Source organism: Anser cygnoides, chromosome 4 (assembly GCF_040182565.1).
Source record: "Anser cygnoides isolate HZ-2024a breed goose chromosome 4, Taihu_goose_T2T_genome, whole genome shotgun sequence".
In the NCBI taxonomy this organism is placed as follows: Eukaryota; Metazoa; Chordata; class Aves; order Anseriformes; family Anatidae; genus Anser; species Anser cygnoides.
In genome coordinates, this window is record NC_089876.1 from 24,327,359 (window position 1) to 24,354,193 (window position 26,835).

Below are 26,835 nucleotides of genomic sequence, written 5' to 3' on the forward strand. Positions count from 1 at the left end.
CTCGTTGGTTTCATGGGTTAGGCTAAATGAAACTAAAGTAGCAAAACATAAAAGTATGAGGCTGCAGCATGATGGAGAAACCAAAAATTGCTGGAGGGAGAGTAGCCCAGTTTTTTTTCATCTTCCTTTTTGATAAGCAGATGATGGCTTTGGTGGAGGTCATTATTATTTCAGAATAAAGTTACTGGAATGCTGCAGTGGGTAGCCAAACTCTTACCTTCTTTCAGTTTATAAGCAGCTGTCTTAAGAGAGGAAGAACCTGGCACTTAATTACTAGAAACACTGAAAAATCTTGTGGTCATTTAAAGACTGACGCTGAGAAGTGGTAGTAGTTCATCGGGCATGTTAATGTGAATTTTTTTCATATTTTAATAAGCATCACGTGCAGCGCTTTAAAGGAATGGTGTTATGCTAACAATGAAGGGTTCAAACTTATTTTTCGTGTAGAAATGTAAGGAGTTCTCTGGTCACCTGTAAGTCAAAGGCTACTCTAGGTAACAAAACCACTACTCTGGTACCGAAGGTAGCACGCTGGTAAACACAGCTTCCTTCTAGCAAGGAGAGAGTTGTTGGTGTCTCTACCACAAAATGTTCCTCTCGTGTGTATCAGAAGGCAGGAGCTTATCTGTATGGGAGGTAAGCCCAGATAGGGCTGAGAATAAATTAAACTCAACAGCAGTTACGGAATATGAATATCTGCACGAGCAGATACGTGAAGGAGCAGTTAAAATTTGTAACTAACTGGAATCCAAAAGAGCTTTCACGTGGGAACAGTGGCTCGATGGCAAAAATTTAGTGACCCACTTCCTTCTTGGGGATGCAGTGTCTGTTCTGGAGTCTGCTACCTGTTTGTGCCCTACAGGAGAGAGGGAGAAGGGAAAGGTAGCAATAGCATGCCAGGCCGTGCCCCTTCCTCGGCCTGGAGGGAGAGCTCTAGCGAGTAGCTCTGGTGTTTGCTCTTAGCTGGTGATCCTGTCAAATCATGAGGTGCTAAATGGCATCGGTGAAACTTTCTTGCTATTTGGAAAAGCCATGAGCTGGGGCTTGAAAAAACTTCATTACTTTGTTCGTATATAAGCAGTTTTAGGCGCTAGAAAGCGACTTCACTAAAATGGAGGCTTTCACTAGTAAATGTGCTTTTTACTAGTAAGTGTGCTTCGGTGTCATTAGAAAGGCCTGGTGGAAAGAGTGGATTTTTTTCCCTTCCTATTTGTTATGTAGAACCAACGCAGATATAAAGGAATGAAATGCCTTCTGTTATGGCTTTGAATCAACAACAATGTTTAAACAATGTCAATTTTCTGCTCATCTACGTGTCTAAGCTTTGATTCATAAGAATGGTCTGTGGAGGTCAGTCGAGGTTTAGTGAACGCAGCTGGTCTGTCTGTGAGTAGAGCTAGAGCAGGCCTAGTTAATTTAAAAAATGTTTAAAAATGAGAACTTTTAAACCAAAGTCAGTGTGTTGGTACCAACGTCTGTTCAGCATCTCAGAAAACTTGTGTGTTACCAAATAGGGCAGGAGGGAGGCATCAACGCACTGGAGCACGGTCTGCTGTGCACAGGAACCCATGAGCTGAACCATGTGGAGTCAAACAGTTAAGTACCAAGCCCCGCATCTGGGAGGAGATGGCACCATGCATCAGTAGGTACAGACTGGGGACTGATGAGGCAAAGCAGGTTAGCAGAAAAAAGACCTCTGTGCCCTAGTGGGCATCAAGTTGAACACGTTTCAGCTGTGCCCTTACGGCAAAGAAGGCCAACTGCATACTGGGTTGTGTTAGTGAGAGGGTTGAGGGAGGTGGTTCCTTGCTTTTAACCTGTATTTCTGAGACTATATGTGGAGTACTGTGTCCAATTCCAGGTTTTCCTGTATAGGAAAGACATTGATTTATTGGAGTGCACCCAGCAGAACACCATAAGGAGGATTAGAGGGCTGGAACACGTGAGGAGAGTTTGAGAGAAGTGGTTAAAAGGATGTCTTCCTGCCCTCCACAAGTACCTGCCTCTGGAGAAGAATCAGACTAATTTCAGGAGTGCACAGGGACAGGATGAGAAGCAACAGACAAAAAAAGCTGGAGCATGATGAATTCTGACTGGACACTGAAAAAAAATTACCATGACAGTAGCCAAACATTGAACCAGACTGGCCAGAGAGGCTGTGAAATCTCTATCCTTGGAGATACTCAAAACTCAAGTAGTCAAATTCTCTATCTCATGCTGCTCTTGTTGGACCCACTTTGAGCAGGAGGCGTGGGACTAGATACCCTCCAAATACCTCTTCCTACATGCTTCTATGTCGCTAGTATGATGTATACAGTCTTCTTTAATTATTGGTGGTTTTTTTCCTGTTTGTGGAAGAAAGTAACACGGAGGCTACAACTGTGTCACCACACCTGGCAAAACATTTTCCCTGTAAACAAACTGAAGAACTCTTAAGTAGAGTTTTTGTCTACAGAAGCTTCCACTATTGTAAGGCAATAATGAATCTTCTTTGTCTTCAAGTTAGAAGTTGTTTTTTTTTCTGGTGGATGCAAAGCTGTCATGGTTTTTGGGTTGAATGAGTCTTGGGTTGGAATCATGAAGGCGGAAGGGATATGAGATTCATAATGCCTCTTTAAGCTGCGTTTCTCTGAAATGTGAGGATCTTAACTTTAAAATAGCTGTTGTGGTGTCCTTTGTACGTTGCTGGAAGGAACTGTCTACTCTGTATTTCAAACTCTGCCTGTGATCATAGGCAAGACAAGATTTAGAGCTGTTTCTTATAATCAGAGGTTACCTAAAAGGATACTGAAATGCCATTACTGTGCACCTTTTGGTTTTCTTATTCCGCTGTGGTGTGTTTGGTTAGGTCTTCCAGTTTGTACTAGAAAATCGTAGAATCATCTAGTTTGGAAAGGACCTGCAAGATCAAGTCCGACCATCAGACTGACCTGTCAAGTCGTCTCAGTAAACCATGTCCTTTAGACAAAGTAACTCGGAACGGATCTGTGCATCTCTGCCTCTGAAGGAGCCGGTCCATAAGTCACCTGTTCTTGGTAGCTAAGGAGTAGTTTGCTGAAAACAAAATGCATTTACTAGGGTGTTTTAAGGAAAGTGCTTACTATTCTCACTTCTAAGGTGATCTTTCTGAACTATTGGTTTACATATATTTTTATACCTGTGCTTTTAAAATAAGTATGATGTAGTTACTAATTAATGCTAGCATTATGAAAAACACTATGTAAATTTATGATTCAGAATACTTAATGCATACTAGTGATCATTTGACCAGACCAGTGAGTTGGCCAAGCATTGGTAATGGGAATATTTGTGCAGGGAAGGCAAGATCTACTGCTTGTTCCTGTGTTCAGTTAATGGCATTTTTCTTGTTAATATGTATCCAGCTGAGTCCAGGTTTCTAGTGAACGGTCTATATTGGTTGGCAGAATCCCAAAGATACTGGGAGTTAATGGAAAGCAGGAAAAACTTGGTTTCCATTGAAGTCAGGTTCATTTGGTTGCCTCTTTTAATCTCTTAAAAACCTGAGGAAAGACAGCGGGTCATTGGTTACAGGACTGGGTTAGTCAGTTTAGGATTAGGGGTTAGGCTGCAGCTGCCAGATGGTTCCTTCCGAGCACAACTCTGTGTGGGCCTAAGGACAGCAGAAACTAGCCCGTCCTTTAACCTTCCCAGTCTCCCATTCATTCTTCTGTGCTTGTTTTCAGGCGTTTGGCTTTAATAGGAAAGAAGTGTACGAGTTCGAAGGTTAGTTCACTTTACTCAGTCTGAAACTTAAAGAAATTTAATATTTTATCATAGTAAGTTTGTATAACTACAAAACTGCAAGAAAATAACGGTTTACAGTCCAATCTCGAGTTGCCTAATAGTCTTTCACTTGCATTAAACTTGTTGAATTAGTGCAATACTCAGTGTAGTTCTTAAGTTACTTACCTGTTAAGTGGTTTCTAGCTTGTTTTCATGATCTAACAAGGATTGTTGTCACTGCTTCATTTTTACACTAGTAAAAATGAATTACACTATTACAATTACACTATCGATGGTATTAAATTGAGAAAATGCTTTCGGTTAAACTTTATAGTTAATACACAGGCCGTCTGTATCTGACAGACTAGGTAAAACCTTGCAATTTAGATGAAGAAAATAAGCAATTTAGTTCTTTTATCACAAAGACTGAATTTAGAGAAATGGTATTCTCTAGGGACGTAGTCCACCTTTGCACTACTAACTTAAGCTTTTCCCCTTCATATGATATCCATATGATATTCATGTGATACCCATATCATATGAAGAACTATGAGTGTTAATACTTGTAACATTTGAATTGGGAGCACCTCAATCTGCTTGTCGGAAGTATATCAAAAAGTGGTTATCCAGATAATAAACAAAGTACCTCTGTGAGCAGCAAAAGTAACCTTGTTTGAGGACTAGATCTGTGTCTGTTACCGTGTTTTAACAGAATTGTATTAAGCCTGTGGATTGTTCCTCTAGTCATCAGTGTCCACACAGGAGAGAGATGTGAATATCTTTGGCTACAGAAGAAGCTTCATTCAGTCCTACTTCTGACACCAGAAAACTCAGTCAGTCGTGCTGCATAACTCCAGTTTGGCTATGCTCATGTCTGAGACGGCTGAGCTCACACTGTACATCGTTCTTCTGTTGGAAGGGTGATAGGGACTATCATGCCTACTTCTGTCTGTTGTCACGAGACACATAGGAAACTAATTTCTATCTGTTATTTCATCATCTCTCTTCATTACTAGCCAGTAGGACCAATAGTTCATTAGGGAAAAAAATGACTAATGATTGTGTAATTCTAGTTGCTTTGGAAAATTGAGGTTTAAGGTAACATGCCTTCAGATTCTGAAATGGGTTTGTGCAATGATTTATGGGGAGAAAACAAACAAATGGATTTTACTTAGGTAAGCATTGTAGTTCAAGTCAAATCAAGACCCAGAACGAGAGATACAAATGTATTATTTTTAGCTGGAAATGAACTGAGAAAGTACTTTTAAACACATCTCAATACAGCAAAAACTTAAGTAGTGGAGGCTATTATGAAATAAAGTAGCGTATACAAGTGGAAATCACAGTAGCTGTGTTATATTTGCTTCCTTTCTGGAAACTCTTGGAGCCTTCATGGCATTTGAGTAAGCCCTTTCACTTTGGAATAAGGGTGTCCATATGGGAAGCTAGCATGGAAAAACTGTTCAGAGCTATTTCCACGTCTTCAGGCTCTGGGACTGAGTGCATTAGCATAATCGATTTAAAATGAGCTGAATCCTGTGATTCCTTTGTATGTAGAATTACTAGCAACCTAAGCAGGGCAGACTTAGAGAACTGACTGCAGAATCTGCCTCAAATGGTGTTGTGTGTTTATAGAGTGACTAATTCAGAGTGTGATTCAAACTGTTTATTAAAGCATACTTTTAACTGTAGGGTTTTTCAGTTGTTTTGCATCAAAACCAGAACTGTGCGTGAAAAATGAAGGACATGCATCTTGCCTTCCTACAAAATGGCTTGTTCCTTTAGGCTTTCCTGAACTGGTGGTCAGTATCTCAGGGGCACTCACATTAGGTTCAGGTTCCACTGCTGCAACTCCTGCCATGATTAATGCTTCGAGGTACTGTAAACATCATGCGTAGTTAAACATAGACATAGCCTATGTCTGTGTGAGGGTCCTCACACCAGTACAAGAGTGCAAGTATGCTGCTGTATACACAGCTTGCGTGGTGTGGTTAAGCTGGTGAAGCTGTGCCATCCCCCAGAGTGAGACAAGCGATGGTTGTGTAACTGCTCCTGGAGCTTATGCTGGCATAGCTGTGTCAGTTACACCTCTGCATGCCCGTGACTGACACAGCTATTTTGTCAGAAATAGTTTAGACAGACACTAGAGCTGAAGTTTCAGAATTCTTTTTAAGCTGTCCTAAGGCAGTGCCAAGAAGCGGTGTCACGTTCCTCTTGCAGCCTGGTCTCCTCTTCCTGCTTTAATGCTCCTTCTCGTTGCAGTTCGTGGTGAATGAAATAAAGGGGTTGGGTTATAACGAAGGAACCTTCTTAATGAGATAGCTGTAACCAGGTGACTGCTGTGCAGTTGTGCGAACGCCTGCACAAAATCTTACCCCCTTCTTTATGCTGTTTCCAGCAGGACCTTGGCAGCTGGTTGACGCTGTCCTGATTTTGGTAGGGTGATGTTTTAACAGCTGAACATTATCAAGAATGGCATTTAGATACCTTAAAGTTTTGCTAAAATTTGGTGTTATGCTAGGTCTAGCTCTTGCAAAATGAAGATGTTTAATACTGATGTTTTGTGTCCTTACAGAAAAAAATCCCCCAAGTACTGTTCTTGTATGTAAATACTGGTAATAACACAATTTTAAAGTTGATACAGGTTTAGTCTCCTGTTAAAACGCTTCATTAAAGAAAAATTTTAGAGATGCATTTAACTTGAAACCGTGATAAATATGAAAACTTTAGTATGAGTCTATTGCCAATACTACAGAAATATTCCACAGTATTCATATTTGTATCTCCTTAGAGATATTTGTATGAGTTACATATTAGTATATTGATGAATAGACAGAATTCTTCGCTATTAGTATACAAAACTAACTTAATTTTTCTAAAACATGCATAACAAGAAAACACATGTGAAACACAGTGAGGTGGGATAGAATGTGAAATGTGAAGGAACTTCGAGACACCAGAGTTTTGTAAGAAAATGCATTTCTTTTTGTTGACATTTTCTTGTCTAGGAAAATTGCTCTTTATTGTGCTTTAGACAGACTTGCTTCCTTTCTTTTTCCTTGCCCCGATTCTATGAGCATTGCTCCATGCCTTTAAGGTCAGCAGGAGCTCTTCCTGAGAATGCAAATATGATCTACAGATCTCAACTGATTGTGCAGTGCAGATAACTCATAGCCATGACTGTCACAATTATGTGACACTTCTGCTTCTCTTAACAATAACAAGCTTCAGGTGTTTTAGGGCTCTGGAGATGTACTTCATTCCAGCTTTTAAGCTGGAGTGAGTCTGAAGAAATACTTCCAAGGTATTGAACTGTTGCTTCTTGCTTTGGTAGTTCTTTAGAGTTGGTTACGGGTAAAAAAATGTTTTTGCATGAAGCTCAACATTTCTGAAGTAGGATTTACCATTTTGCTGCAGTGTAGTGCCTTGCACTTTGGTTTGCTTTCTAGTAAGGTGATGCATTCTGCCTTTCTGCTATTTTCCCGTTTCTCGCCTAAGGGTGAGCTAACTGGATGTGATGTGCTTACCCTGAGCTGCTCTGGGAGAGCAAAGGGTAAAGAAGATAAAGTCTTGGTTTGCAAAGAAGGAAAGCCGGGGAGTTGAAAAGGGAGGCTGATTAGTTGACTTCTTAGCAGCCTTAGAGGTGAGCATTTGAATTTTCAATTCAAAAAATCTGGCATATGGGAGAAGAGTCTCAGCTGAATCACTGGGCTCTAAGTTGAGAGAGCTAATGCTATTGTTTAAAAAAAAAAAGTGTAAGGAAATAACTTGGCAACTATGACAAAATTAATTTGAATACTTTACCGATGCCTTGTAAACTTGTGGATAACAGGATAAGAATGAACTCGTTTTCATTTTTGAAGTTTTTACCATTAATAATGATGCCTAGTGGAGAATTTGAATTGTTACATTTGTATAGAGCAAACTCTTTATGCAGGAATCAAAGGTCTAATGTTAAGGTAGTGTCATGGTGAGAGTAAGTAGAGCTGGTTGGTTCTAGTATAACCCCACACAAAATTTCTTAGCTGTATGCCTTTGTCCTCTGTTATTAAGCTTGTATTTTGTAGCTATGACTGACATGGAGATATTTGGGGGTGATTGTTTGCTTGTTTTTGTGGTGTGTTAAATAATATTTTATATGTGGGAAAGAAATGTTCAGAACAACAGTGCAGTTTTTATCATCTTGCATTAACGTGTTCCTGTGTTGCTGATATGTTACCGTTTTGTCTTGGCTCTTTTTTTTTTTTTGCTTTTAATCTTTTGTGAAGGAAACTTTCAGATTTTTGAGTGGAAGTGTTCAACTAACGAAGAGGATAGTTGGCCACGAATAACATACAAGTAAAGGATGGAAAAAAGGCAGATTGGAGAAGAGAGGAGATGGCAGAGCCCTCTGAGGGACTCCTTGTTAATGCCTGTAGATCTTGGTGAATACAAAGAACAGGGCTCTTCGCTGCCGAGAGGAATGTTAGAAGGTACAGAGCTGCTCATCAAAAGCAGTTGAATAGATTAGCGAAGACAGTACTGAGAAGTCTTCCCGTGGCAGAATTTACTCTTCAAGGTTTCTGCTGGAATGGATTGTGTGTCCTGTACAAGGAAGGTATTCGGATAATAAGACTCTACAGTGTAATTCTTCTGCATTTTTTTAAGAGCAGGCAGGCAAAGACATGTCAAAGTGTTAGAAATCAAATGCCGCTATGATAAGTGCGATTTAATGCCCAGTCTTTGGGAGATATTTGCAGAATGACTCCTCAGGAGTGATTGATTCCTTTGAGTTTCCTTTTAGAGAGAACGCTTTTGTAATGGCTAAAAGTTTACATGAATCTTCCCTGACTTTTCTCCCTCACTCCATCCTTGGGTTTAATCGCCACGCAGGCAGGATAGAATTGGGTAAACGTGACTATAACAATGCATACGGAAAGTCTCACCAGCTAGGGTGGTCTGAAAGGAGAAGCTTCTCAACTAGAGCACTAGCGTGAAGCAGGGGAAGCATTTAAAGAAGGAGGAAAAAAGAAGAGGCTATTCCTGATCTGACTGGAATATAAAGGAAAAAAATTGAGGAAATGGCACCATGCATTGCATACGTTGCTTTAACTCTTGTTTTTCTTATTTGTTGTCAGTCTAGATCAAAGTCACTTTCAAATGAGATGGAGGGAAGTTCTGCTGGTACAGCACTGGGCTTGTAGGTTCCTAGAAGAAGATTTTGGTGTGGATGGAGCATTTTCATCTTGGCAAGAAATACTAGTGGGAATTGGGTTGTTACAGAACTTAACTGCTCTGGACTACGGAAATAAATGCTGCTAGTGATGGCGTGGCTCAGATACTTCAGGAATTGTTAGCCCAGGGATTTAGTCACCAAATTGCTACTGAATCAACAGGAGGTGGTTTTGGACTTGGCATGGCAGAGCAATAAGGTCTTGGTAGGAGAATTGCTTCTGGAAAACCAGCTTGTGTGATCACAGGTTGGTTCATAAATTGAGCAGCTAAGGTGGTGGTGGTATCGGAGGCATGTTTTTGGAGCACTGAACAGAATGCTGCTGGTGGTAGTGTTCTGGAGACAGCTCTGATGATGGTGCTGGAGGCCAGGGATTTATTCTGTTAGAGCTGCTAAAATGAAGTAATTTTATCCTATGTGATCCTCATTAAGGGGAAATATTGTAGGAAAACACTCCAGATTTAATTGGCTGAATAATCATTTCAGTACAGTTTAATATTAGTTATTACTCGAGGGATGTACAAAACAGCAAGAATTGGCAAGGTCAAGCTGAGTTGCACCTTGAAAAGTCTCCTGGAATAGTAGAGAATTGCGTTTCTGTTTACATAGCTAAAGAAACATTGGTTATACGGAGGGCAAGGCAGAACCTAAGCACGATCCCCAAACTATGTTGCTCCGTACGCTGCGGTGGTGTAATGCAGCCCGCTGTTCTTCAAGGCTGTGCACCGGGGAGCAGCCACAGCTATCACAGTAAGCTCACCATCTCATGGGGGGGGGGTCCAGGCTCACCGACTGGGAAGAATGGATGACAGGGTTAGCGTTGGGTTGCTCTCTTCTACCACGTGCCTCAATCAAGAGGGGCTGGTTGTGGGAAAGCGGCTGGTGTGGTGCTAACTGGGATGGAAGATGAAGGTGGGTAGCCAAGCTGCTATGTCAGTGTGCAGGGTCTTAAAGAAAACGCTGAAAAAAAGTGAAAATACTAAGTAGAAAATTAAGTAGTAGCATGGGTTGACTGTAGACTGCGTCACTGACATTCACCCCTTTTGCTCTTGCTTCAGTCCTCAAGATGCATAATTGTGGGTTTACTTGCAAAGAACAAGAAGTCCTGCTGTAAACTTGGAGCTTACCAGTTGCAGCTGACAACAGCTTAGCAGTTGACAGCCGGAGAAACCAGCGAACGTTAGAATGATTGCAGGACCTGAGCAGGTAGCTTTAGTGACCTGTTAACTAACTAGTGGTTATCTAAACCAACGTGCTTTCCTGGGAAGTAGGGACAGCACCTCTGATGGCACAGTGCAGGCACTGAAGAGGAGGTAACTGTTTCAGGAAGGCTTACTAGGACTCGCACGCTTGATCTGAGCCTTGTGCCATGCTGCCATGGAAGGAGGCAAATGGGCTTCCAGGGTGTACTGGCTGTGATGTGTTTTCAGGGAGCGCAGCAAAGAGCGCACGGCACTGGTTCTGAAACTTCGTCTGAATTCCTCTACACAGGGCTAGTTAGGTGCTAGGGGACATAAAATGGAGGAATTGAAAGAAAACAATTGTTGTGGAGAAATTAATTTCAGCTTGCTTACAGCAAAATGAAGGCTGAAAAAGGAAATCGGTATAAATATAACAAGAGAGGAGTAAATATTAGAGGTAACGAAACTTGTTTCAGTTGGGAAAGAATGCTGTCACAGGAACGGGTGGGTGTTAATAGATTGTAATTTTGCCTAAATCTGTTTTTGAGGAAGCTTTTAGCAGTTGTGAGTTTGTGCAGTGACCTGCCAATTAAAATAGTGATGGAGTTAAAAAATAAAGGGGGGGGAAGCTTGGAAAGCTTGCAAGAGGTATGGGTTACCTGCGGTTGATTTGGGGTTCAGAGTCTGTGGCAGTGCCTGGCTTTCTGGGGGCAGTTTGCCAATCTGCTGCTCAGTATTATGGAGACAAAGCTTGGAAAGGGTCCTTGAAAGAAAACTGTTTTGGTTGATCTCTGGTCAGGCGATTTCTGTGAAAAGTAGCAGAAAAGAGAGCCAATCTGAAAACTTAAAAATGAAGGACTGTGTTTCATCAGTTCTATTAATAGCATCCTTCACTTCTCTGGTGTCTTAGCTAAGGTCATGCAAGATGACACAAGAACTGATGCTGAGTTTAAAATTTAAAAAAAAATAAGTTTAAACAAGTAATTTAAAATTAAAAAAAACTATATAAGTTTAAACAAGTAAAACACCCATTGGTAAATACTGCCTTTTAATTTTGGAGGTGCATGATGCGTTCTTGATTTGTATTGTGGTTGACTCTCTTGTTTTTTGAAGTGTGCTTTTGCTTGTCCTCAACTATGCAATTGCAGGTGCTTCCTCCTTCATGTGGGTTAAGGGGTTTTCACCCAAGTTTAAAAGCAAATGTGTGTCACTAGGGATGTAAAAGCTCTCAAATCATTGTTGCATTAACTTGTTGGAACTTGCATTTGGTATCCTTTACGTGGTGAAACTGTTACTTAGGTTGATTTTAAAAAATAATCTTTTATAACTGTGAGCAACTGTGGTCTGAAAGGCACACTTTTTTGGTGGGGGAGACTGGATCTCTAGCATGTTTATGGAAAGGAAATACATTAGAGATAATGCCCTAGCTGTTCCTCAGTGAATTCTGTACCCGTAACAGCTCACATCACTGGCAGGTCTAAGAACCAGCTGATGGCAACCATCAGCTTCATGGTGTAAGGGCCTGGGAAGATGGTACAAAGGCTTTGAAGAAAATAACGTTCAATTCAGGAAATCCCTGATGTATTCAGTGAGCATGGTATATAGGATTATACAGAACAAACCTTCAAGAACAAACCTCTAAAAATAAAAAACTTCATAGTGTCTCTTTCTAAAAAGAAATTTTGCTTCACAGTGTCCAAAAAAAAAAAAGTTACTGCCTGAAGGATCTGTATGAATTTCATTAATGCTGCTCTCTGGATTTGGAAGGCAAATTCAATGGAATGTATAGCTCTGGCTACACACTTCTGAAAAAACATATGTTTTCCAGAAACTACTTTTCAGTATCAAAATCCAGTGTTTTTATTTTGTAGGCAAGCTGGTATGGGGTGTGAAAATGCTGAGGAGGTGACAATGAAATTCAAGTGTATAAATAAAACAGTACCTTACTTCTGACTATTAAAGACAAACATGATCTTAAACAAGGCTACAATATTCTGTTTAGTTCATGATATTGTTCAAAAATAGTGAGCACTCCATTTGGGGAAGTCTTCCTGTATCCCAGTGAAAGTGACAGATACGTCTATTATTAATTTCATAGCTCTAAATGAGAAAAGAGGCAGTATGTGATTAAGTCAATGTAGTTTTAGAATAATTTAGAATTCACAGCTAATTTGACAGATTGCAATGCTTCTGGTTACTGAATTAAAAAATAAAAATGATTCTGAAATTTAAAGTATCTTATTTTGGGGGAAATCTGTATGTCAAATGCTTACTTATGATTCTTTGTTTCTCTGTTTATTTTTAAGACGAGCAAAAATCAAATTAAAGTAGACCTTGTAGATGAGAATTTTACAGAATTAAGAGGAGAAATAGCAGGACCTCCGGACACACCATATGAAGGCAAGTAATGTTTTTGTGTATGCAGTCATTGTGCACTTCATGTGTCGTGAGATGCTTTGTTTGTAAATTAATTTACAGCATTAAAATGTAGAGCTATGTGTTTTAAAATCTGTTTAGTTTTTTAAATATGAACTGAAACATTTTTTCAAGCTTAAAGTTTAACTTCTCTGTTGCCTGAAGATGCATCTGTTCTACAGCAGGACAGACTGTCCAATATCCAAGGTTAGTTTACAGATACAAGCTGTGCAGTATGACTGGTGCAATGCTGACTTTGTTTACAGTTTTAGATGTCTTAGCATCAAGAAACTAAGTTTCACAGTCTAATGTAACTATACATTTGTTTCTGTGGTGGTCATTCAAAAGTCTGTTGTGTTACCCTGTCTGAGAGAGAGACGCCATCGCAAGTTAAATCTGGGATTAATCTCAGGCATCTGTGGGTCCCAGTACTTAATTTATACTGGAGCAGGAGACTCTCTTGTAGAACTTCATCTACAGCTGTCCTCAAAACTTACCTTACGAACTTTCTAGTTTGTTAAAAACTGATATCAGCAGTCATGCATCTCTATCTCTTCAGTCTAAAAAAAGTAAGGTGATTTAATACGTATTTAAAAACAAAAAACTTAAACTGATTAGGTATGTGCTCTTAGCTTTTGAGATAGCAATTTACTCAATAGTGCTTATAAATGCGGATGTTATGTTTGTGTGTAATACCTATGGAGTTGGCAGATACCTTTCATTAAAGTTCCTTGATGATAAATGATGGTGGCTTTTAAAAGATTTACTTACTTTTAAATGGTATTTTATCCAATTTTCCCCTGCCCATCTACTTCAATTTGAATTTTTAGCTAAACTTTCCTTGAGATATTTTTGTTTACTGAATGTTGGAGACATTGTTTTGATGAAGATTAAAACCATTTTCCAAGTTTTCAGTTACTCTAGTTGCTTTGTGCCTCGAAGCTAAGATTGAGATTTGAATATTGCCTAGGGATCAGACACAGGCTGTTTGTCACTGGTCTAAAAGATAAATTGTAATCAGTTGGGGAAAGTATCCGAAAATTGTTGTCGGTATAGGTGTACATGCACTCAAAAGCCTTAGTGGCTGCTGATGAAAATCCTCTTGTCACAGCTTCACTGAGAAGGACTCCCCTTGGGATCGCATCCACAGCAGCACGGGACTGAGAGTAGGGTCTCCCAACACTTCTGGTTGCTGGGACCCAGCAAAGGACAAGGAAACAACCTAATAAAGGTTGAAGCTGGAGAATATTGGGCGGGGTAGAAGGCGTTGGAAATGAGTCTGGGAGGAGAGAGTAGAAAAGTGGAGGTGTCTGTAATGTAGGGGTGCTCCCCTCCAGAACTTGAGTCCCCTCTGCTGTCAGGAAAGTAATGATGCTTCCCTTCTCCTATATCTCCATAGCCTCAGCCCATCAGTCACTAGGGTTTAGTTGACAGAAGATAATGTCTGGAAAGAAGATAATTTATTCTGATTATAACATGTGCTTTCAATTTAGAAGGAGAATTACGCTGTGGACCTAAAATATGTGGTCCTTCTGGTAAACCCACTTGGAAGTGAATCCTTCTGCTTTGTGGAGTAGTTCTCTTGAAAATAAAGTTGGTCTTGTAAAACCAAATCTTATTTACAGATGTTAAGATTACAAAACGAAGTAATTGGGTACTATGACTAGGATACATCTGAATTGTAGGGTTTCTTTGGTTTTGTTTTCCTCATAGTTCATACCCCTTGGGTGAATAGGTATATGATGGCTTGCCATTTTTTTCCCCTCCAGGCCAGCATTACCTTGGTTTATAAAATGGGCCTTTTTTGGAAAATGTATTGAGGGTTATTGGAATGAAAGATATATTCATGTGTCACAAAATTAAAAAAACTAGCGGCTCATGAAGAGAGTAAAAAAGGTTTTAATGCCTGTCTGCAGAACTGGATTCTTAGCCCAGAATGCAGCTAGACCAAAATCTCAAAAACTGAGCACTGTGTTCATGTGTTCAGCGTATCCTAACGAAAACCAGCAATACATGTTTAGTGATGAATTTGTTGATGTGAAATGCACGCAGGCATACTCGCATGCATACATACATACTCTTATGTTTAATGATGAGGATGAAAGGATATAGTAGACACCCCTTTCTGTGGGGAGCGGGAGAGAATTGTTAAATATACTGGTTGTGGCAGGGGTGCCATGGAAAACAATGTGACCCTGTACTTCAATCTGCAAGGCATATGCCCCAAAGGGCAACATTAGTTTCTGTCAACCCAAATCCCGGTGTTTCCTGACATTTGTGTACTTTACTTTGGAATGTTAATATTTCTGTAACGTTGTAATTACATAAGGGAATAAATGCATAAAACCAAAGGCTTGCCAGTGTGTGTAGTTTACATTTTATGACTAAAGCAGTAATGCATGCTGCATAATTACTAGATGATTTCCTGTCGTCTGTGGTCTGAACAACACAAGTACTTTATGGAAAAAAGCTAGCACAGCCGTTCATGTCAGACAATTCCCTGATACAGGAGGGAGTTCTAGGGCTGTTGTGAAGTGAAAGAACAATAATATTTATCACTGACCACCACTGATGGGGTATCTGAAAACAAACTGCAGCTACAGAATTCTTTTACAGGCCATGCAGGGGCATTGGCCTAAGTATGACTGAGAGGCCGAGTGCAATCTATTTTTGACAAATTTACAGCTTTTATTTTTCTGTAAGTGTTGTCAACTGATACTGATCAATTTTCAGAGTGTTGCAATACAAATATAATTCAAATGCTGTTGCATTCCACGTTAAAACACCTGTTTGGAGAGAGAACCTTTAAAAGTCTACGGTAATAGCTCCTGAAAGTCTATGTTAATAGCTGCTGTGTTTTACTGGAATTCAAGAGCTTTTTGATAATCAAATTTTTAAACGCTCTGTAACCAAGGTATTAATTTCAAACCGAGTTTGCATGTGAACCGCAGTAATTGTGGAATTTGTAGTAGGATGTTTCTTCAAGGAAAATTATTAAAACTCACTCTAATTCTATTGTGAGATGTCCTTTCCAGTAGGAGTACAGAAGGAATGGTCTTCATTAGTGGCTAATTTGATCTCAAGTATTAAATTTTAGAAAAAGTTATACAAATGCATGCTCACTTTTTCTTTAAAAATAAAAAATCAGAAATACCAGGATACGGGAGTTAGTATGCTGTTCACTTACATATTAAAATTAGTATTGAGGAAATTAAATTGATTGTCCAGATTTGTTCAGTTTGTTTGGTCTTCAAGCCCATATATTTAACTGTAAACTTCAGTGCACAGCAACACTTCATAAATAATATTGCCAACTCATTGCTCCTTGCAGTTTTAAAATCTTCTGGAGTTGTATGTTCCAGCTGGAAAATTTTGGCAGCCAAATAGTCTATTATGGAGAAGGGTGTAATAGACTGTCTTTTACAGGCAAATTTTAACAGCAAGCAAAAGAAATGATAATATCCAAGGCTAGGCATTATATTGCATTACAAAATGGCATGGCAGTAAAATCGTAACAGGGATTGATGAATTTCTGTAATCCAGCAGCAGTGTAATTGGTCTGTTTCTTGGGGAAAAATTGCTGCTGAATGGTACTTCGATTCAAACAAAAGAAAAAGCAAACTTAAGGTTTGTTGTTGTAAATATTAAGTGTCTACAAAAGTCTTTTGCCTGTGCTGTGTTGTAAGTGAAGACAAGCAATCAACGTAGAAATTAACTATGATAATTTTGAACTTATTGGCCTTTATTCTGTTGCATGCTTTTCTAAATCTTTTGGAGTTACCCTCAAATCAAGTGAGGAAGAAACACTTTTGTAGTAGGAAGTGTAAAATATCAGACTCACTAAGCAGTTTCAAGTGTACTGCATTTAGACTTAATTAAATTTTAAAAGTGAGAGATGTTAGTACCTTTCAATATATGTTTTGGCAGAGATTAAAAAGGTGCCATAGGCTTTACCTGTTCAGAGTGGTTTTTTTCCTGCATGTGGACCTCACTACCTCTATTAAGACTACTTGAACTGTTTTTGTGTAGTGGTGTTGCAGAGTAAATCACTCCTGAAATCCTAAAGGAAAACAATTGTAAATACTTTAATTCACCAAAACTTATGAATTGTAACAAACTATATTTAAGAATAGAAGGAGTTTCTTTCAGAACAAGCAGAGGTAGAATGGGGGAAAAAATAGCAAGTGAGAAGCAATGCTTTCAGTTTCTATAAAAACTAAACCAATGTCTAAATTGGTGTATCTGTTTTGTTATAGTCTGCGCTTTTCATCGTTAAACTGCTGCCTGGCAAATATTCTTTAGTGAGTAGGCAGAGAGAGTTTGAGATTGATCCAGAAGACAGAAGTATTGATAGAAAGCTTGAATGTTAACAAGACTGTAATTGAAATAGACTTAGGTAATGATATAGTAACAGGGAGAGGAAAAAAAAATGTTTAGAGAAGGGCAGTAGAAGATTCCATCCTCAAAGCTCATGCTATTCTTTATTACATGCTCTTAATTCTACAAACTATGTTAATAGTGCTAGTATGTAAAAGTGCAGAATTGGAACGTAGTTACCATCTTCAAATAGTAACATTAGAACACACTGTAAGTAGCATCGGAAGTTCCTTTCTTCCAAAGTATGGTAACTTTTCTTAGATGGCATCCTTGAACTTTCTGAGGTCTGGAAAGCTTAAAATGAATTTCAACTGTGTAATTTGGAGGGGGAAAAATCAACCTTGTTAGTAGGTATGAGGCATCAGGAAAGAGTCAAAATGATGTTTCATATTTACCCTGTCCACTTCTGTGGCTTTTCATTTCATTTGGTATTTGTCTTGGGAATATTGTTTTGTATTTTGGTATATTTTACTGAAATAGAATGTGCAAATTATAATTTTGGAAATAAGTAACTATAGGTGAATGTACACATTCAGTATACCTAAGAAATATATATTCTGATTTGCATAAGCCAATATGACTTTATTAGATTTTGTTTATATTCATTTATTTATAAAGTATGTGAAATCTGGAAGTATCTTCTAAGTAATACTTCCGAGTAAATTTAATTACTTAAAAACCTCTGCATTTAGAAACATGGGCTTTGCCGACATAAGACTAAGCTTGATTAATACTCTGGTTTAATTTCTGATTTGTTTTTGTCTTTTGAAGGTGGAAGATATCAACTAGAGATAAAAATTCCAGAAACATATCCATTTAATCCTCCTAAGGTAATATAAACATATTTTGGTAAAATAGTTTGTCTAAGTTGTTTTTGAGTATTCTTATTTATTTGCTTGTGTATCTTTGTAGTGCTTACCTTCTGTTCCTCTACCCTGGGGGCTGTCTTTTCTAGGTAGAAATCATGCAGGCTGTATAACTGTTCAGTCAGATGCATAACTATTCAGTCAGAAATACACTCTGATTATTCTTCAGAGTGCAAGCTGGTAAATTCTGGGCAGCAGTTTACTGAGCCTCCTGTAATTTCTTTTTGGCAAGATACAGCTTTCAGATAGTTTTACTTGATGTAGAGAGTATTGGTTTCTGCCAGCCACACCTCAGAGGCACTGACGAAATGCTGTATTAGATAGATGTTTGTTCTTTTAATTCCTCGGACTTCATAAGCTATATTTGGTAAAGTCTTGGGTTTAACCTGCCAAATTTCTAGAAATAATTAAATGCAGCTAGACATACAGTTGTTACATGACCTGAAGGACCAATAGAAATAGTATGATCTTATTGCAGCCCTCTGGAAGGAATACGTAAAATAAGTGCACGAGGATGAGAGATGTGAAAAATGTTTAAATTTACTTGTATGTTTCTGGAACTTAGTGCCCTTCCAATTCTACCACATCTTTCTTGTGTCTTTCTGGCATTTTCAGTTTGTCTTTGCTTCCATCTTGACTAGATCAGAATAGTGTTCTTCCCCAGCTGTGTGCAGCTGCGGTTTTATATTCCTGTATCGTTGTTTAGTCCCTTCTTCAGGGGCTTATGATGAGTCAGCAGACTCCTGAGTTATCTGACAGCTGTCTTATAGCTTCTTGATTGGCTTTCTGGTTAAGTCTGAAAGATTTCTTTGATTTAAGAATGTGCCCTACGTCCTGATTTTTTTCACTCTAGTGTAACACTGAGAAGGAACTAGGGAAAAGGAGGAGGGGAGCGGTGTCAGTAGCTCTTAGCTCTTGTCCTTTGAGTGACTTCCTTGAGTCAGGAGTGAAAGACACAGTTCTTCTTACTGAAATGTCTGTTGGTTTCAGTTCTCTCATCTGCATGTGTTCTGGTGGGGAGCTAAAATAAGTAGGGCTGAAACTGGCCATAGACCCTGAAAGATGGGTCTGTGAACCGTGGTTTAATTGCTGCTTTAGGGCTTGGTGCTCATTGCCAAGGCTTATGGATAGCTGGTAGAAACTCAGTGCACTGTAGCATAGTACTGCTTTTTCTGGAGTAGGAATTTTGTGAATTGGAGGCCTTTTTGCTTGTGTCTAGCCCTGCCTTTCATCTGAGAGATTTCTTTATCTTGTTCAGAATGTGGTTTGACAGCCATTGTTAACCTGCATTCACTGTGAGAAAATATCCAGAATTTACATGGTGGGTTTTTTGTTTTGTTTTGTTTTTTTTTGTTTTTTATTTACACAGTTGAGGTAGTCAATAAGAGGCTCAGCAGACATGATCTCGCAGTTTCTGTCCTGGAAAGCAGAACTGTATCGCCTCACCTATTTATACTCCATTTTGTGTATTTGATTTTATCGTAGCCCTATATGTACAGTATTTTGCAGTAGTACTTGACAAACGATGTGTTCTCCGTGCTTCACTTGCTTGCAGATCAGGGACAAAAGATGAAGGAAAATCTGTGCCATTCATAAAACGTTTGACGAGGGTTAGGGATTAGGAGATAGAGATGGGAAATGTAGACACAGGTGAAAGTCAGTAGAAAGCAGTTAAAATGCAACTTAGAATTTTCTTCAAATCTCTTATTTTATATGTAATCACAGGCTTGTATACGTTCCTTTCAGAGGACAGCTTTGCCTTATGAGAATTCTAAAAAAAAAAAAATAAAAATGCTACTTCTAACTTTCTCAGTGTCCTTAAAATAAAAAAGGATTTTTAATACATGCTTTATAAGCATGAATACACTTTTTAGTGTTTTAAAATGTGGACATGATCAATGAGTGAGTGCTGAGTCAAGATTATCCTAATAGCAAAGAAAAATAATCTAGTTAGGGTTTGGTTTGTGGAAGAGCATTCTGCATAGGGATAACAGGACTGGATAGTTGTAAAAGTAGTAGTGTCAACCAAGGACATTCTTCTAACTCCTGTAGCTATCAGCAATTTAGCTGAACGCCGAGATCCAATGGCTACATCTTGCGTTCAGAGACCTGTTTCACAGCATTAATTGAGCAGACTTTCCAGCGTTTAAGCTAATTTGACAATGTTGGAAGATCTATGTCTGTATTTAACTGTCTGTTGTTGAAACATCGGTAGTGCTGGAAGGTATTTCAAAATGACTTTGTGGTGTGAGGATGTGCCCATGTGACAGTATCTAGGAATACAGCTGGGGATGATTTTGGTGTACTCAAACGGGCAGTCGTCCATTTCTGAGTAAAGCAAGGCTGTGTTGGACTTGCAAACCTCCTGAAATATGTCATATCTTATGTCTTTGTTCTGTTTTTAGCTTGATCTTTCCTAAATCAGTATTTCTTCATAATATGATTAGAAATGATGCATTTTAAATGTTTACTTAATATACTGCATGTAATAACCATTTTATTTTATTTTTTTTAATTTTCTTGTGTTTTAGGTGCGGTTTATCACCAAAATATGGCATCCTAATATTAGCTCAGTTACTGGGGCCATTTGTTTGGATATACTGAAAGATCAATGGTAAGATTCCCTACAGGCTTAAATATGCAAAATCAAGTACGCCAGTGTCCTGGATGGGAGGCAGCAGCTCATGTTTGCATCTGTAATTTCATGTGTCCTTAAAGTACTGCAGTATAGTATTTTGAGTTGAAAAGAGGATCCTAATGAAATAGCTGGGTAGTAATTTTGGGAAGTACTGAGTACATATTAACTGAGTAGAGAGCTTTTTCAAATTTTTTTTGCATTAGGATTAGGGTGAGCATTTCTTTGTTAATGATTTTTATTTAATTCTCTAGTAACAAATGCTACCTGTTGCCTCCTGAATTTTGTCCTTTCAGCCTCCTGAGGCGTAAGCAGAAAAACCAAGTGCTTATCTTCATTGTGATTCTTGGCTTGTGCTTCCAAATAAAATCAGTTCCCAAAGAGCTAAAGCAACATATGGAGTATATCTGGGAATCTAAGAGTGTAAAAGATAAAAGGTAGACAACAGGAAAGAGAAGGAGACCACCATACTAATTCTGTCTCGGTTATAGTTGATAATACTTATGATATGAACCTCTAAGCCATTTGCAGTTAAATTGCTTGTCAATTGCTGACTTTGATTATTTGTTACTGTAACATTATTGAAAAGGTTGTAATGACTAAAATCCTTGGAACGAATCTGTAAGTGTCCAAACCGTAACAGCCGAACTCATTGTACGCTTGTTTTTCCAAGTGGCGCAATATGAAGTGCGTTCACCAGTTGTACTGTAGTTCTGATACCCTGCATAAGAGTGGAGCTCATCTCTGTTACTTTCCTCCGTGTCTGCCCCAAAAGAATAGGAGTGTAATTCCCAGCTAGATGGATGCTCCTGACTTCCACAGCTTTATCAAGACCAGTGTTGTCCAAGCATCAGCTGGGTTTGGAAGAGAAACTCTGGAGCAGAAAGCTTGAGTTCAGGTCTTACAGTTGACACATTGAGAGTATACTTCTGTGTGGTGATAAGATTACGTGAAACGTGGCAGGGTATGGTGCATAACTCAAATGAAATCATAAGAAGCCGTAAGTTGTCATTACTTGTCTTCATTATTGGAAGTGCTTATTTTTTCTTACAATCTTGCAGCACTTGACTATATTTCAAGCAGTATAATCTTTCAACATACGTGCTATGGTACATTGTATAACTTTTCTGTCACTAAAGCCGGTACTTCTCTAATCTACACCTAGTTATTCATCCCACACTACAATCGTACTGGAGATAAATGCTGCTTCAACTGTGCAAGTGCAGTTTCCTCAGATTATAGCCAGGTTAGCAAAAGGGCAGAAGGAAGGCTGGCTGGTTGATTTCTGTGCTGGATTTTTTTTGGTTAGCTGTTTTGGGGTTGTTTTTAGTCAAAATAACAAATCTGGGGGGATGTTTTTAAGAGATTGTTTCGCTGATCTGATCTAGAGCACGTGAGCCTACCTGGCAGAGCAGGTTTCACTTGGGTAAGGCTTAGATAGTGAGCGTATGGGAAGGCATTCTTTATTTCTAGCAACAAAGATAGTTAACGGGGAACTGCATCCCAGTGTCATTAATACTCTCCTGCAAGGAATTTTTCCAAAGCTTATAAGTTCAGGGTTGTCTTTTTTCTTCCATCTTTTGCTACTCCTTTATGCGCTGTCGGGTTGCTTTATTCACAGTATCAAGGTCTGTGACTTTAACAAGTATCGTCAAGGCTAATCTTTCCATAGTGAAGCTCCTAAACATCTGTGTTTTTTGTGTTTTTTTCAAAAATGACATTTATCTATCACTTTCTACTGAAAACTTGGAGGAAAGAGTTCCTAGCAGAAGCCTTCCTTATTTATCATATTTTGAAATAAAAGTGAAGTCATTTAACAGATCTTTTAAAAACATTTTCGTGTCATCTTCATGTTAATACATTCCCAAATTATTGTTTCCTGTGAAGAAGGATGGATATTCTTGCCTCTGTAGCAGTGGACTAGGATTCAGGAGGCCACACTTTGGTTTCCAGTCCTGGAACAGGTCATCTTTTTGTCTTTGAGCAGTGCCAGACATTGACTTAACAAGTCTCACAAAACTCAGTCTTACCCCACACAGTTGCTGCTGCTTTAGGAGTTAGGCAGTTAATGGCTTTCAGATGAAAGCTCCTGGCCTTTTCAGTTGCTGATCAAGCTAAAAAACATAAAATATCAAAAGGCAACAGACAAACATTTAAGACCCGAAGAAAGAATGAGCTTTCTCTTCTTTTTTTTTCCTAATTGAAATTTGGCAAGGAAGACCAGGAGAGGAGATTTGACTTGCGTTCTTGTGATCTTTGAAAGTTAGGTCTTGCACAGATCGCTTAATCTGTGTCTTAGTTCTGCCAATAAAGAAAACATCTTACCTTCCATCATCAAGATGTACACAAAATAGGGGTATTTGAACAAGAACTTGCCTTCTGTGTATTTAAACTGTCTGGTACAGGGAGCACCAATATCACACAGTTTGTGTATCACTGAACTCTTCCTTTGTAATGCTGTCCTCAGTTAGAAGCACTGAGGAAAGAATTTCGCAGAACTTGGTGGTGGCAGAGGGGTAAGGCTGCTTATGTGCTATATTCCCTTTTCAAAATGATCCTTAACGTAGTGATCCCTTACTTTTCTAATGTGTTGCCCTTGGTATTTTTTTATGTGTGGTCATCTTTGTTTTGTTGTTTTTTTTTTTTAAATCACAGCACGTTAAGTGAAAATTGCTAGGGTGGTGTTGAAGTGCTTTTCAAAGCCCCAGGTCCTTTGGGACAAAAGGACATGGTTGTGGCTACATCCATCCTTTCTTGTTTGAACAATTTCAGTGTTGTGATAGTTATTGATACCTGAGATATTCAGATACCTTTGTTCTAGAAGGTAGATTTAGTCTCATAATCTCTCATGTCAAATCTTTCAGTAACAAGCCTGGCTTCTGAAGTACCGTTGACTTGTAATGGTCTTAACTGAATAATGCTCTTGTTGCTGTGTTTTAAATGTAACTTTTAAATTCCAGTGTGTATCTGTGATTTTCATTGAGGTCAGTGGGAGTTGAAGGACAGAATTCAGGCCTATGAGAATTTGGGCCTAATATTGCTTTTTTAAGAGTTAGTAAAATGATATACACGACAAATACAAACACAACAGCGTTCATGTATTTCTGTAGTTAAAACATGTCTCTTCCCTACTTAACCATCCCATGATAATGATTTTCTAGCCTAATGAGCATGGCTGAGATATTGTTATGCATATTGGCAGAAGCTTTTGTCAGATTGTGAAGTAATGCCTTTAAATGTTTTTGTAATGAGTTTAATGAATTTCTTTCTCCACAGTATATGGTGGTTGCTGAAATTCTCTGCAGCTGTGGATTTTCATGTTTAGATTTGTAAATACCTGTTGTGCCACTTTGTTTGCAAAACAACTATTGTTTGCTGGTAGAATTAAAATTGGTATATGATTTTATAGAAAGAATATCTTTTTATGCTGATCTGATCTGACTCCTGTTATGTGGTTTCGCTTAATGTAGCCTGTATTTATCTTCCAGGCTAGTATTCTATCCCTTAATTTTATTCTTAAATATAAAATGTATCCAATACTTTTTATTGAAATCTGAGAGCCAAACTGTTTGAAAGCTGTTTTGCATGCATCCCTTGAGCAGTGAATATCAAACGGGCGTGTTGTGGCTGTGTGTGTTGCTACAAAAAACTATTGGCTGTTGTGGTTTTGACAAGCAAAATAATTATAAGAGCGTGGCTGTACTGGAGCATTCAACCTTCAGTTTTAGTTGAGATGCAAAATCGTTTTTATAAGTGATAATGCAATTTTAATACATAAGCAACAACCAGTTAGTAGTAATCATCCTGGGCATCTGTACCTGCTGGGTTTTGTTCAGGCTGTTTGAGGAACACAGCCTCTTCAAAGCTGTGAGAGGAATGTCGAGAACATTAATGCTGTTTGAGGTAACTCACTGGCACCCTGCCATTCCCCCCAGCCCTGATGTCAAATCCCCCCCGTCCAGTCTTGTATTTCTCCTGTTATTTAGTGACTCTACAGCAGGCTCCTGCTTAAAGGCCTGATTCATCTCCTCCCTCCACAAACCCTTGGTACAAATTCCCAGGGCTTTCTCTTGGATTAACAAGTTTAGTTTTACCACAAATTGAATAAATATTGCAGATTATTTAATTAAAATAAAAAAAAGCAGTTTCCAGCAGCCATACTTGGTTGACAGAGCAGAGCAGCAGTCTGCTGGCTGCAGCTGCTCTGCTGGGTTACCTTTTAAAGGTGAAGTACCAGAAAGACTGTTTTCCGAGAGGAATGTATAGAGCATAAATAGAAAATTACTTAGCCTTTAAAAATGATGGAAGAGGGAGAGAAACTGGCAGTGTTTTGTAATCCTCGTAGGGCTCTTTCAGCTTATCAAAAGGTAAGAGATTCCTTACCTCAGGCATGCTGGGCACAACTGGGTTGCCATGCTTTTTAATGTTAGCATTGTATTCACCCCCAACTAAGGCTGCTTATTTTTAATGGAAAAGCCCCAAGATAAAAAAAAAAAGGCAAGCATGTCTGCATATAATGTATATACATCAGATCCATCAGCTTTCTGATTCACTCCAGGTTTCCCTTAGTGGAGTACTTTATTGCACTTCACCTATAAATTTAACAAATGCCATGCCAATAGAAAGCCTGTATTGGGGATAGGGGGTGCAGGGTGGGGGTTTTGGCTTGAAGCTCTCTTTTCCCGTTTCCCACCCATTTTGTGTATGTCAAGATAGCAACCCTGCTTAGTGGCTAAGCAGTATTTTTGGGGCAGGGTCAGGAGTTACTAAGTTTAAAAGAACCAGAAGCCAGTAGTGTTACGGGACTTGTTGCAGGGCAAATAGGATGCTGGGATGTAAAAGGTTTACCTTCAAAACTCATGATATAAGCTGCCTGCTTTTTATTTATAATTTATAAGGTTTCACGTGAATTGCTGTACCCTCTTTGAGCATTGTGTTCCAGGAAAGATAGGAACCATTGGAAAAATCCAGACTAAAGTAGTAAGAATGATGGCCTAAGCAAATGTGACCTTAGAAAACCATTTCAGCATGCTGAATAGCGATCACAGTGAAGCACTGAAACAGATTTTCAAGAAACTTGTGAGGCTCCAGTTAAGAACAGATCAGACAAAAATCTGTCAAGAGTAATACAAAACCATGCCTTTAGCAAAGAGGAGAAGGGGAAAAATAATTTAAACCCAAACATGCAGCTAGCTTGCATTAGTAAAGGGAATTGCTTGAACTTGATGATAGTATGTTGGTGCATAAATCCACACCTAGAAGTGAGCTTCAAGTATAAGGAGAGTTGGAAGTCTTTTTTTTTTTTTTCAGAATTGTATTCCTGAAAAATAAGCCTTTGAGCAACACTGGAAAATGCACAGCAGAAGACGTGTCTTTCCATTAGAAGTTAGTCTTAAGGAAAATCCTCACGATTTTTTTGCAGCACATTCTTTGTAGCTTGTGGGCCAGGGATTTTGTGTGTGCCTGTGTGTTTTCTTGTTTTTTTTTTGTGCCACTGTCAGCCTAGATTTTACTCCAGAACTGATGATGACAATTGTTCCTGCTCTTTGCTAATGAGGAACAGGTTCTGCTTTTCCAGTGTTTCTGAATGTATTCTGCAGTCATCTCTATTCGCTTTATTCTCCCCAGAGAAGGTGATGGGAAGAAAGAAGAGGTCTTTTTTAAGGAAATGGGGGAATAAAAATCTATTTTTAGCTGTCCCTCCAGTTTCTTCTCAGAATCTTAATTTGTTTCTGAAAAATTAAGTCTAAACTATCTAAGTACGAAGTCTTTTTTTAACTTTGATAAGGAAAGCCAATGGATGTCCTCAAGGTAGAAAATGTTAGATGAGTATATGATAGCTACGCTAAATATGTTAGATTTTCTTTACCGTTAATCACAAACCTTAATTTCCATTTTTAATAGGACCTGCTACACTGCTACAGTTTCAACTTTTTTCTTTTATAACTTAAGGATGTTTCTTTAATTGTGTCCAATGAAGACTTTTATTATGCATGAGATGAGGAAGCCATTCTGAGAAATGAGACTTGCAAAGTTGTAAACTACATTTTTAAACCTTTTTACATATGTAGCTAAACTAGTCATGTCTATAAGCTTATTTTTCAGAGTTTGAGTTAGCATATAGCCATCTGTATATCCAAATGGATGAGGTATTTATTTTTATTACTCATTTTGAAATTGGAATGTCAGAACAGAAGTTCAAGTCCCAGTATGCTTTATATAAAAATCCACAAACAACAGATGAGCGAGGACTGAAAGGGCCTACCAGTCTTGAAAACCAGAGACTGCTGGAGCCACCACAGGACGTGCGTTCTAGCTCTTCGTGGCACTTTTTGTGTCCTCAGTAATGCTCCTGCCCCCCGATCTATCATTTTTACTCCTAGAAGATACAGTGCAAATGGAAGT

At 38.7% G+C, this 26,835-nt stretch overlaps 1 protein-coding gene across 2 annotated transcripts in view; it reads left to right on the forward strand.

Annotated features, from left to right (window-relative positions):
* The window catches only part of UBE2K (ubiquitin conjugating enzyme E2 K), a 37,996-nt gene that overhangs the window by 3,094 nt on the left and 8,067 nt on the right, over positions 1–26,835 (forward strand). Inside the window, exons 2-5 of one of the 2 annotated variants that reach the window (XM_048072850.2) lie at positions 10,015–10,162; positions 12,444–12,537; positions 17,701–17,759; positions 20,327–20,409. In XM_048072850.2, coding sequence (XP_047928807.1) covers positions 10,142–10,162; positions 12,444–12,537; positions 17,701–17,759; positions 20,327–20,409 — 257 coding nt within the window. In that variant the 5' untranslated portion in view covers positions 10,015–10,141. The remainder of the gene's footprint in view (positions 1–10,014; positions 10,163–12,443; positions 12,538–17,700; positions 17,760–20,326; positions 20,410–26,835) is intronic. The other variant, XM_048072849.2, reaches the window with a different exon arrangement.